The 12,857-nt window shown below is 29.3% G+C and overlaps 1 protein-coding gene across 1 annotated transcript in view; it reads right to left on the bottom strand.

The window, feature by feature from the left end:
* Positions 1 to 1,043: 1,043 nt before the first annotated feature.
* Positions 1,044 to 12,857, bottom strand: part of LOC124361242 (ATP-dependent helicase brm) — a 57,093-nt gene continuing 45,279 nt past the window's right edge. The window contains exons 19-21 of the mRNA XM_046815285.1: positions 3,906 to 4,032; positions 2,098 to 2,275; positions 1,044 to 1,436 (exon numbers count right to left, since the gene is read on the bottom strand). Of these exons, the coding sequence (XP_046671241.1) occupies positions 1,270 to 1,436; positions 2,098 to 2,275; positions 3,906 to 4,032 (472 nt within the window). The 3' untranslated portion in view covers positions 1,044 to 1,269. The remainder of the gene's footprint in view (positions 1,437 to 2,097; positions 2,276 to 3,905; positions 4,033 to 12,857) is intronic.

The raw sequence follows: 12,857 nt of genomic DNA, 5'->3' as shown, positions 1-12,857 counted from the left end.
ACGATATTCCTATTATTATTTTTTTTATGTAGATTGGTTCATTCTGATTGTTTGTATACCAACAAATTTATAACAAGTTAAAAAATGATTGCGGTATGACTTTTACTCCGAACGTCCGTATATACGGACGTCGGCATTCTTCGGTAGTTATTCAAACGTCCGTATATACGGACGTTGGAATTTCTCGGTAGTTTTTCAAACATCCGTATATACGGACGTTGGCACTAAAAGGGTTAATACGTATAGCCTAAAAATCCAAACACATATAATTTTATAGTGACTTGAAACCTAATTTAATTTTAAAATGTCAATGTATTATCTGGCAACATATGTTGAGTAAAATGTCATGTGTAGACTTTAAATTTTGCATGAAACTTCATTTCTACAAGAATGAGTTGTACGATTGTCTGTCTAAAATTTTGCAAGCAATCTCAGTAGTGCCATTATTCATAATTGTGTCAATATATGTATACACAAATTCAAATGCAATTTTTAATTTAGACCAATATAATTTCTTAGTTTTAATAATTTCATTAATACATTTACGTTGACGTGTATTCCATCGGGTTCACACAGTCTTTTACAACTTCCATTATGTACCCAATTGGGTACATATCGAGCTTTTGTAAAGCGCGTTGTGTGTCCGATGGGGTACATGTTACTAACGCATTTCCTTATTGCGTTTTTATTGTATGGCTGTCTTGGTGATTTCTTAAATTTGATTTTGTGCTTAAATGAATACCTTAGATTATCATGTACCCTGTCGGGCACAAGATTGCACAATTTTTAAGGTACCCCTTGGGAACACAGAGAAACATTGAAAAAAACATACTGAAATAATTTTGTGTGTGCAAAATTGCGAAGCCTACATGCTTTTCTAGTTATACTTAAGATGTTTAACGTTACAAAATCTATTACCATTCTTGCCATTATTATTGAAAAATTCAACGGCAAATAAAAAAGCCTGGAAATAACCATTGTTGTTAACGTGTTAAAGATTGCTGATATAATATCAGGAGATAACAGGTAAATTAATAATAAAATAAAAATAAAAATTCTATAATTTAAGTAGGTTACTCTAACATAAAAAATACAAATATTTTGATAATATTTTTAATACATCTGTTTCACTGACTAAAATACGGGTCAATATGATAAATATTGAAGAAAAAGTAATCTAAAACAAGCCAATCACATTAAAACAATAATAATTAAGGAAACATATTCACTTTCATAGTACCAATCAAATAGTTTATCATCAATACATTTTTAACTTGGTACACTCTCCAACTCATCCTCTTCGTCACTAATGTATTTTTTACTACGTTTTCTTCTCCCTGAAGAACTACGGCTGCTGCTGCCTTTACTTGACTTCAGTTTTAGTTTAACTTTGACTGAAGAGTCTCCATCTGACAAAGTTCCATCCTCATTTCCTCCTATAAAAACATTGTACAATAAGATAAAATAATAGAACAAATATTTTTCTGCTATTTGGTGACCTACTAGAAATAATTACAAAGGACACATGATTAATACAACATTAAATGTTAATTCTCTCTCTTTTTTATTTTCATTCAAAGATGGCGTACTAAACATTTTGTTTTCTTCAAGACACCTAGTTGAGTTGGATGGTTTGCATACATATATATTTAAGAAAATTCAGAGCAAATCTATAAAAAGTACATAAAAAACTGTATTTAACACAAGTAATTTATGAAAATATAAAAAAATTCTTGAAACACCACTTTAATAATTATTTTTTTGAAAGGAAATTTGGTTTCTGTGTTAGCAATGCAGAATAGAACAAGAGTGTGCAGAGTCAAATAGAGTCTGCAGTCACTCAACAGCGCTAGCTGTTGTACAATACAGTATACAGAATAGTTGTCAAATTGAATTTTGTTTTGGTTTAAAATTTTGAATTAGTTCAATTTTAAATTCTATAAAAAAATAATTTTAAGAAAAGCTTAAAAAGTGACTACAAAATGTGTGTTAATGAGATAGGTACTTTCTTAAACTCCACATAGTTTATGTCCAAAGTTCATTTATAATTTTATTTTGTAACACACAGACGCACACCCTTGCCACATAAAATATTACCTTTACTATCTTCCTCGTCATCTGACTCTGGTTCCTGGCTGAGACGCTGCCTAGCATTTGTGAATACTGACTGCAGCACAATAGAGTCTTCATGGATCAGGGATGCTTCTTCATTGTACAGCTGAGCATTCTTACACAACTGCATGAAGTCACGTTCCAAATCATCAAAATCTATGTACTGAACAAAAATTATCATCTTTAATAACTTTATAGTGTTTAACATATGTAATTAATAAAATATACAAATAAATTCTTGTAATAAGAAAATTTTATATATAGATTTTTGTAGCTAAGTGTTTTCCAGTCACTCTACTTAATGATATGAAAAAACATGTTATGCAGGAAATTTATTAGTAGTTTTAATCCAAGGTCTTTTTAACCCAGTTAATTTAGCCAAGAAACTGTTTTCAAATATTCTTTTACTTAGAAAACATGATTACATGGGATTATGAGGTTTGGTAACACATCAATTTAAGAATCATGACAATGTATTAGTGAATGGAATAAGGCAAAAGACTAAAAATGCTATATTACTTTATTTTTACAACTTGATAGTGAAAATAATATAACTTAACCCACAAAGATAAAATGGACATAAAACAACCCTGTAGGTGAATGTCAAATATTAAATTGTCCAAAGTTAAATTAAAAGATTAGTTCAATTTTATACAAAGTTTGTAATCTAAAAGAAATTATAAATAACAAATCTTTTTGAATTAAGAGGAAAGAGTAGAAGCAATAGAAACAAAATATAAGATTTTGATTATTAAATCTTAGTAATAATTTAATGTAAGAGGCATATCCAGAAAATAAGTGTACTGATACTATAATGAGGTAAAACTACTTATGGTGGTGATAAAGCTATGAATCGTACAAGAGTGATCAAGTGGTGTTGCGAGTTTAAAAACAGTTGTACGTCTGTGTATGATAATCTGGAGCAGAAGACTTTCAATTGTGACTAAAATTCTGGACAAAATTGAAAATGTCCTCTGTAACGATCACATTATTCAGTGTATTGAGTGTGGATCTTTATTTAGGCGTAAAACTCTTTAATAAGTTACCATTAGTTGTAAGAGACATTTCATGTAAAGATTTTAAGAATTCAATGACTAAATGGTTAAAAGAGAAAGCTTTTTATTCTGTAGAAGAATTTTATTCCTGTAGTATAAGTGATTGCATTTTCATGTAAATTGTGCTATGTTGATTTTTATGTGTCATGTGATTTATAAACTGTTTTGTTGTAGGCTATTTTAATTTTAATTTATGTGCTCCTATATGTTAGTCATATTTATATATTTATTTAGGCCTACTAGTGCTATTCTGACGTTGTCAATACATTGTTATGTGAGATGACAATAAAGATTATTGATTCTTGGATGAACTTTCTACGAGATTTCTGCAAATTTCCACATCTTTACTAAATGAAACCATCACAGAAACCCTTGGATATTGTAAAATTTTCATGAGGTGGGTCCCAAACCAAAACAGTTGACAGACCAACACAAGTTGAATCAAGTGGAGACCAGGTGAGAGTTTTTGAGATGCTACAAACTCCATAGAGATAAATTTCTTCACTCTATCATTTGGAATGATGCAGTTTTTACCTCATTATAAACCTCAACCGGAGTTTTTCCTTTCCAAACAAGCTAACGAATGAAACCGTGTATTTTGCATCGAGACAAATACTTAGGCGTAAGCAAGTTTTAAAAAGAGATGATTTGTTACTTGCAAGCATTTTATAAAAGATAGTCTCTGTATAAAATTATTAACAAATTTATTTGTAATATGCAAATATACATTGAACTTACCTTGCTTTCTTCTATGCGTGTCATAATTTTTTTAATATCCATTGGTTTCTTTATAACTTCATAATAATCTGGCAACTCTTTACGTGAAGGAAGTTTCATGAAAGGGTCACTGAGTACTCGAGAATCACTGAAGTAAACAGACAAAAACAGTCAAAATTTACTATAATATTTAATGTAAGCATATCTAAGTCAAGTTAACAGAGTACAGTAAAAAATGTTCAATACATCTCAGGGAATTGATATATGTTTTATATATATATATATATATATATATATATATATATATATATATATTATAGGAGCTTATAAATGTATAAACTAGTAATTACTAGTGTGTAGTATACAAGGAGTACCCAAAAGTTTCAGAATATCTCTGCTGTGGGCGGGCCCTGTGCTGTACAAAATATGCTGCTATGGAAAAAAACTGTAGTGTATGAGTGTTTTTCTCAGTTTAATAATGCAATATGACCATTGATGACAAGCCTTGTTCCGGACGTCCATGAATTACCCAAACACATGAAAATGATGAGAAAATTGAAGGAATTGTGCTTTCAGACTGCCAACAGACCACTAATCAAATGTAAGAGATTAGTGGGTTATCTCGGAGTTCATCTGAAGATTATTTACGAATGAGAAACGTCTCTACCAGTTTGTGTCTTGTGTTCTGATTGACAGCAAAAAGAATGTCAAGTTGAAATATGTCGTGGTTTGAAAGAACAACTTGAAACCGATCCTGGCTGTGTTCAAACTAAAACTGTTTCAACGGAACTTTTACCGAGCAACAAAGTTTCACAGCTAAACGCTGTTAATCAAACTAGCCACCATAAAAAAGGAAAATAGCACAAAATAACTGCCACTATAGGACAGAACAAGTCAGATCGATAATCCTGGCCAGAAACAGCAATGAGTTGCACTACCAACACCTAGCGGCAGAAGTTTGTACTGCACAAGCTCTGCCCACAACAGAGCTATTCCAGAAACTTTTGGGTACCCCCTTGTACGTATGTAATATTATAAATCACAAATGAATAAAATGATAATTTTCAAAATAAAAATTTAAAATTGTAGTATACATAAGTTGATTTTGATCATGTTTAGAGAATGTGATGTACTGACAAAAACATCATTTTATAGGTAATTTTTATTTAATTAAATCTAGAACGAGTTAACACTAACACATAACATCGAAAGACTTTGATTATTAGAATAAATAAATATAAATTGATAATTCTACTATATTTTTAATTTGATTCTTTCTTGAGTGAAATTTTAACTAAGATGTAAAGCTTAAACTAGATGTATAATCGTGAATCCTCTTATAAAAGTGTTTTAATAACAGAAATGAGATTATACAAATAACATTACAAGGTCAACAAAGGTAAATGTTTTTAACAATGGAAAATATTAAATTCTTATTTTGGCAGATCGGATCAACTAAGATGGAGTTGAAACACATTAAAAATTAAAGGTCACATCAATATAATTGAATTTTGTACATATATTTACAAAATACACATATTTTGTACCATGGTTCCAAGAGTTAAAAAATAATATCATTTTTTTTTTAAAGAAAGTTATGTCTCAAACTATGACCAGGCAGGCGGGATTAGCAGTCAATACAAGAAAAACCTTAACTTTGTTGTGCAGCAAGTGATAAAACTGCCTTAACTACTAGACCAGGCAAACGAGTTACAATTACGAATTATATAACTAATAGCATATAGACAAGGGATTAAAAAATAATGAAATTATAAATCAATTTATCATGTTAGAGAGTATCAAATACAGCCAAACCTGGATAATTGAAATATTTTTATTTCGAAATTTTGTATACATAATTTCAAATGATTCTCCTAATCAAATGACATCTCTATACAGTAATAAGTCTTCATAGTTCAGGATCTTGAATAATTAGAATGTTTTATTGTTTACTTCAACTCGAACCATCCAAGTTCTACTGAACTATTGGTTATAATATTTACTTTTCACTCTAATCCCAATTATTGGATTACAATTTTACATGAGAATTAAGGTTTTAGTTCTCTCATTTATAGTAGCTTCAAGCAAGCTTTGTGAATGAACAATGTTTGGCTTGCATTTTATTGTCTTAGTTATAGTTATCAGCCTTGATTAGTATAATTGTTTGTGTCAGTATGAGTGAGTATCTATGCCAATAAAATACTGAATAGTGCTTTAGAATTCATTATTACTAAGATCTTATTTTTGGCAATATGATTTCTTATATATAAAGATAGCTTATTCTAGAGTTTACGGAATGCTCTCGAAGTTCCACTGTCGCTTTTGATTGTTTAGTTTTGACTGTTATCATTTTATCATTATTTCTTTCTTATAATAAAATTTTATAAGTTTCTAAAATTAACCTAAAACGATATTTTTCAAATTAAAAAAAAACTTTGAAAAATATAGACTTAATGATGTTAATATTCTTTAATTGATAAGGATAATGCAGATATACATCTAAGTATGCCACATTTAATTGAATTTGGACATGTTGTGATCTCTAACATTCACTAAGTCACATACATACTGACTGATGTTTTTTCAAGAAGCACATTTTACAACAAAATGGGATTACCCAAAATGATTCATTATGCATTTGAGTAAAGGTAAAAATTAGAATATGATTTCTGCACCGTTATAATTCTGGTTTAGAAATTATACTCAAACAGCATGGTAAAATGATTAACTTATTACAGTACTGAATAATGTGTTGTATGATTGGTACTAATCAAACATAAAAATTTGTTCTTTTAACCCTAGAACTGGCCATAATTTTTCCTGTGCTGGCAGGAAGGCATATTTTGGCTAATTTGCAAAGGTTTTTAAAAACTACTTTTAGTCATGTTGTTTTCACACAAAAGTAAACAAAAATGGCATGCATGACCATTTTTATCATGAAATTAGTAATTGTAGCTATATTATAAAAAAAATAAATAAAAAAAGTAATTATTATTGTAACATTTTGATGTAAAAATGCAAATATATATGCCTATATAGTTGATATTCTTTGTCAATTTTAGTTTATTTTGTCATAAAAAGATATTAAAATGTTATACAAATAAATAATTGAATATTTACGGATTAGACAATAAAATATTATAGTTTTCCTTTTCTCTTTAAACATTGGTTCATCATATTTTAATAAGTACATAATTTTGCTCTCACAAAATTTCAAAATAATGTATATTTTCTTTGCTTATTTTCTGTAAATTACAGAATTTATTTATTTGTACATTCTAAGGTTCAAATTATGTGACAAAATATAAAAATGTGAATAATAAATTAAAACATTTTAATGCTCTGGAAGTCCGGACAATTAAAACAATACGTAATAATTAATAAAGGCAATATTTAAAATGAAAAAATAGTTTTAAAGTATTAGTAAATTAACAAAACAGATCCTACTGCTACAGAATGTTTAACTACCAGTTCCAAGGTTAAGAACTTGTTAAAAAATATATGAGATTGAGCAAACAAAATAAATCCTTAGCTAGTGTTTTGACTATTGATTAGTTTAAATTGTTACATCATATTAGTCATCAGCAGTATAACCTCCTCTATAAACAATTTATTAGTTCCCTGGTCTATGAGAGTTAATGAGCTTATTGAAGAATGTACCAAACTTATACAAGATAATTCAAATACTTCTTTATAAAAAACTGACCTTTTTTAATAATTTGATTTTTTAATTTTTAATCTATTTATACTAATCTTGTACAATATAACCTCCACATTAAGGATATACAGATATGCATTATTGAAGTTCAGGTATTTGTCTGATTACATACCATGTTAGATAAAGTAAATTAATGTACAGACAAAACAATTATTTGATATAAATTACAAGGCTGATAACTAAAAATTGGAATACTAACTTGCTCACCCCATTTCTTGGAAGGCTACAAAAAATGTTTACATTAACTAATGGGTTTAAATGTTTGAAGACATATTTTTATATTAATATTAAATTTACGTTTCATAGGAAATTTTACAGATTTGGTCAATGTACTGAGAAAATTAGGATCAGATTGTACCATGATGTACAACAATTACACTGCACTGAGAAATATGAACAAATTATATTTTTGATAAGATATACTTTAATTATTGTTATTATTGGCAACTTGATTTAAATTAATCCTGAGTAAGGTTTTTTGACTTCTACATAAGGATGTTGTAATGTGCAATTTCATCAAATAATTTTGTATGGGATAAGTTTTTCTGCAGTATTATTATACTACTTATTGATTGTTATTTGATGAATACAGATTTTTATTGTAATTTATAATAAGGCATATTCTATTAGTACAAAAAATATAAATAAAAACCATACAAACACAACTGAAATATTTTATGATGTAAAATTAAGAGTCACTTGACAGGTAACTTAAATAGAAGAAGGTTACAAACTAAGTATTACCATATAAATAATGGCACTGGAACAAATAAAACACTACTTTCAAATACACAACTGAACTAAACAAAAATTATCTGACTAAAGGTCAAAAACCTACCTTTACAAAGATGAAAAAATTCACACAACACAACACTGCACTTCAGTCATAATTAGTTCAAACTATTTAAATGAAATAACAACAGTTTAAACAGGTTGGAAAATGTAGACCACAACCAACAACACACAAACTAGAGCACTTGGGAAAGCCAAAGGATAGTAGCACAGATGGGAACTAAGCGAAGATCACTGTCTATGCTGGCTGTAACAGATGGGGTCTCTGTAAACAGACAGACATGTCGCAACCAACTCATTTGCTAACCAACATCTACAATTAGGTAAAACAGCAAACCAAACCGACAACAAACAATTATAATCATAACAACTGAGGACACTCTCTCCCAAGTACACATTTAAACTGCCTACAAACCCTTCCAGAATGTGAAACACCAATTTCTAGCAATGACATTTTACATTATGGCCAAAAAATTAATACCTCGAGAGGATTACTATGGTATTTTAAAACAAATATGTGCCTGATGTTAAAAAAAGTTAATCCAGATAAAAGTTTTAGTAATAAAATAGACCTAACAATAAATTCGAAATGTATCTTTTCACCAAAGACAAATATTAAATCACAGTTAACTGCTACTGTTTGCCATATAAAAACTCACACATAAGTTATGAAAATCATAAAAACAAACATGGTAGTCTTCAGCAGTAAAGAACATGGATGCAAACCCGTTCTGTTAAAAGTGTGTTTACTCATGTCATAAGAGTCAAGTCATTATTTTACTTTAAGAGATTCAGAAGCCAGTTTGTATCAAATAAAAATAACTAAATAAATAAATTCTTAATTTCACCAATTTGTGCACTCAGTTTATAGTTTTATTTTAAATCAAAATAAGAATTACCAGGAAAGGAACTGAAATCGTTCATGCTAATTTTGGTGGTGGATGAAATAGGAATGTAACAAAGAGTGAAAAAGAACCACATGAGACCTTTTCAAGACATCATATATTTTGAAGCATAACACAGAAAAAATCACTCATTGGCTGTATAAAATGATCATGAGTTTTTCCCATTAGAATAATATCAAATCCCATTCAGTTTTTTGCCTTTATTTTCGATTGTAGCTTTATGGGAGATGTCTTATTTTAAAGATATGATTAATAAGCATCCAAAAACTTTTTGGTATTTTTTTGTTGTCAATTTTTTTCATATTTAAACAATGAAGTACAAAAATGATTTGAGTTTTTTATGAAATATCCCTAAAAATATTGATAATGTGTTTGGGTGCGAATTAATTACATCTTTAACATGTGACACCGCCCATGATTCTACGACCGAAAATAAGGGCGTAAAACTCCATGAGGTTTAACATTGTTCTTAAGGTAAAATCTTGAAGTCATTTTAGTAAAGCTAGCTCTAAAATATAATTAACAGTTCTATCACCATTACCCAATGAGATTAAGAGGCTGGAAGTTGCCATTTTCATGCTATCTATATCTCTGCCTGACACTGATATAGTACAACCTCGTTTATCCAAACTTAATTTATTGGGATCGGTTTTACAGAATAGAGGGAGCTCCATGTTTTGAAGAATAACAAATTTTTGTAGAATTTCCGACGTAATTTGTATTTTTGTTAATATATTTTTATTATTTGGTGTTCAGAATAATGTACACAGTATAACAAATTTAAAAAAGTTGTAGTAGCCCTACAAAAAGTTGATGATTGTAAATTTGGAAGATGTAAATGATTGGCTTCAAACCGATAATAGCATCAGCGTGATGACTGATGTAGAAACTTTATCAGCAATTTGTTCTTGAATTGTTATAAAGGGAAAATTTCGTTGCCAGTAATAATGTTATTGGGAAAATATTCATCTTCTTGGACGCAGTCCAAAATTTCTTGCAAAATTTCCACCCCTGACTGTTTTTATCTCTCAAGACTTTCGGCACGAGCTTCATGGACATTTTCCTCACCACAAGATCCTCTGTTACAATAGTGTCAACAGTTCCGACTGAAAAGCCGGTCTCATCACACCTGAGCATCGGTTTGAGCCATTGTCAGGTGTCCGACGGGCTCCCGGCCTTCCTTATACATTTTGTGCCACTCAAACACTCATGTGCAACTTAATGCATCATCGTCCCCATAAGCCTTTTTAATGAGTTCAAGTGTCTTGGACACGGGTCTCTCGAGTTTAAAGCAAAACTTCAAAGCGTAATGATGCCTGATTGTCTGCTCCATGCTGGCGTAATGACACCATAAAAAATCACACGTTACAAAAATCCACCTGCTGTCTCAACGCATGCCCGTAGGTGACTGAATTAAAGTGGTGGGGGAACCACTCTACCGAGTACTGTGGAACAGTCTCCGATACTTACTGAACAGACCTTGTATTTGTAACAAATAAATTCCTTATCTGTAATCTACTATATTTTTACTGCATTTCCACTTTATCTAGATCACCTCCAGTGTCATTTAATCCAGATAAACAAGGTTGTAGTGTGTATATATTTGTAGTTTTATTACATGTGAAAAAGATTTATCCATTTGGTATGTTTAGCCCTTATGCATTTATATCCTCACCAGAACTTGCATAGCTGAAGTTCAATTTAATTTTTCAGCGAAGTTCTTTTTCCATCTTACGGAAACTAACCATATACAAACAACTTTGTTTAAAACTTTACTAGTAAAAACTAGAGTATTTATGTTCAGAACAAGTTGGTTATCCTTATACAAAACACAATTTAGTTAATACACCATTTGTAAAGTATTCACTTCTGAAATGTAAAGTATCTGACCCACAAAATGTATACTATATTCATTGTGTAATTATGGTTATACATTTTCATTGTTTGTGTAATATAGGAAACATTTTTAAAATGCTGTAAATTGACAAAATTATGACACAGAGATAGAAAATGCAACTACACATATTAAATACAACAACATAGCAATAAGTATTAAATAATTTATGGTATATACCAAGTTCTAGGATTGTTACTTAAAAGAGGACTATTTTAAATGCTTCTAATTGAATAATCATTTTGTAATCAGGAATGTACTTGTAGTGTTTATTATTGTAGTTAGTTTTAAAAGTTGTTTTGCACTTATGTTTTCTACTGCCAAAGACTTTTATAGCTATGTACATTTTATTTTACACTCACAAAAGTATTTCTACAATATCCTTCTTAATTGTAAGTATGACCTTCATGGCAAAAAGTGATTGTTAACTGTGTTAATATATTTGATCGGATTGTGCTAATAATATATAAATCATACAGTTTTACTACAGTACAAAAATCTAACTATAAAATATCTAGTATTTCAAGCTAGAAAATGTTTGTAGATCAGCCTGTTGGTTGTAAAACATATAGTTTTAGGTAATATTACATTACTTGCAAAATCTCATCTACATAAAATTAGTTAACCACCATTAAGACAACTTTAGCTACGAGTTCAGTTTTATTTATTTAATATTTATATTTACAGTACTATTGTATTTATGTATAATTTAGTTACTGAAAATAATTTTATCGTATATCAAGAACCAATCCTTGAAATTTAATCTGAAATTTTTTAAGAGTAGCCTCTGTTTTTTACATTCTGATTATCGGTTTGGAACTTAAACGTGTAATACTACATCAACATAATCTTCAACATTACCACATCCACACATTTCTTGCATTTGTCATCTGTAACTGTCACGTACACATACAGGACATAAAAAATTATCTACATTACACTTATATGATTTCAGCACTGACTGTCAATTTTGCTCCTTAAAGTTTTAAACGAGAACGTTTATTAATTATTTCTTAGAAAATCAATTGATATGTGTACGTATATGTATTTGTGTGTGCTCGTGCATGTGTGTGTGTATAACTGTCAATAGTGATCATTTACTTTTAAACTATTAATCAATGATATTATAGCAAATTAAATATTAATTGACTATCCTATTTTTATTTATCTAAATACTAACATACTAACACATTACAAAATAGTTCACAAATTTAAATTAAAATAAATTTTAAAATGTTCATTTATGTGTTCAATTCAAATGTGTTCTTTCAAATTAAGTGTTCTATTAACATGAGATCATATCCAATTTCTGGACATGAGAGGATGCGCGTAATTTGCTCTTGCTTATTTTTTTATCATTTGTGATTTTTTTCATAGAAATCTTCTTGAAAAAAATCTGTGATAATTTAATAACTATCCCTCAGAATATACTATACTAATCTACTAATTTAATTCAAAGTTTACTCTATGCAGGAGGCCGCACGTGAGCTAACTACCACAGGTACTTCAAGCATATCTATAAAAAGATTTTTTTATACTGTACCTCAAAAGAAAATGTGTTTATTGAAAGAACAGCATACAAAATGGAACTTAAATTTATTATAACGTGCTTGTACTGATAATTTTTAATTTTTGCCTATGAGAATATTACTGATCTGGGTGCA

The sequence above is a fragment of the Homalodisca vitripennis genome, chromosome 4 (genome assembly GCF_021130785.1).
Source record: "Homalodisca vitripennis isolate AUS2020 chromosome 4, UT_GWSS_2.1, whole genome shotgun sequence".
In the NCBI taxonomy this organism is placed as follows: domain Eukaryota; kingdom Metazoa; phylum Arthropoda; class Insecta; order Hemiptera; family Cicadellidae; genus Homalodisca; species Homalodisca vitripennis.
This window is presented reverse-complemented; position numbering and strand designations above follow the sequence as displayed.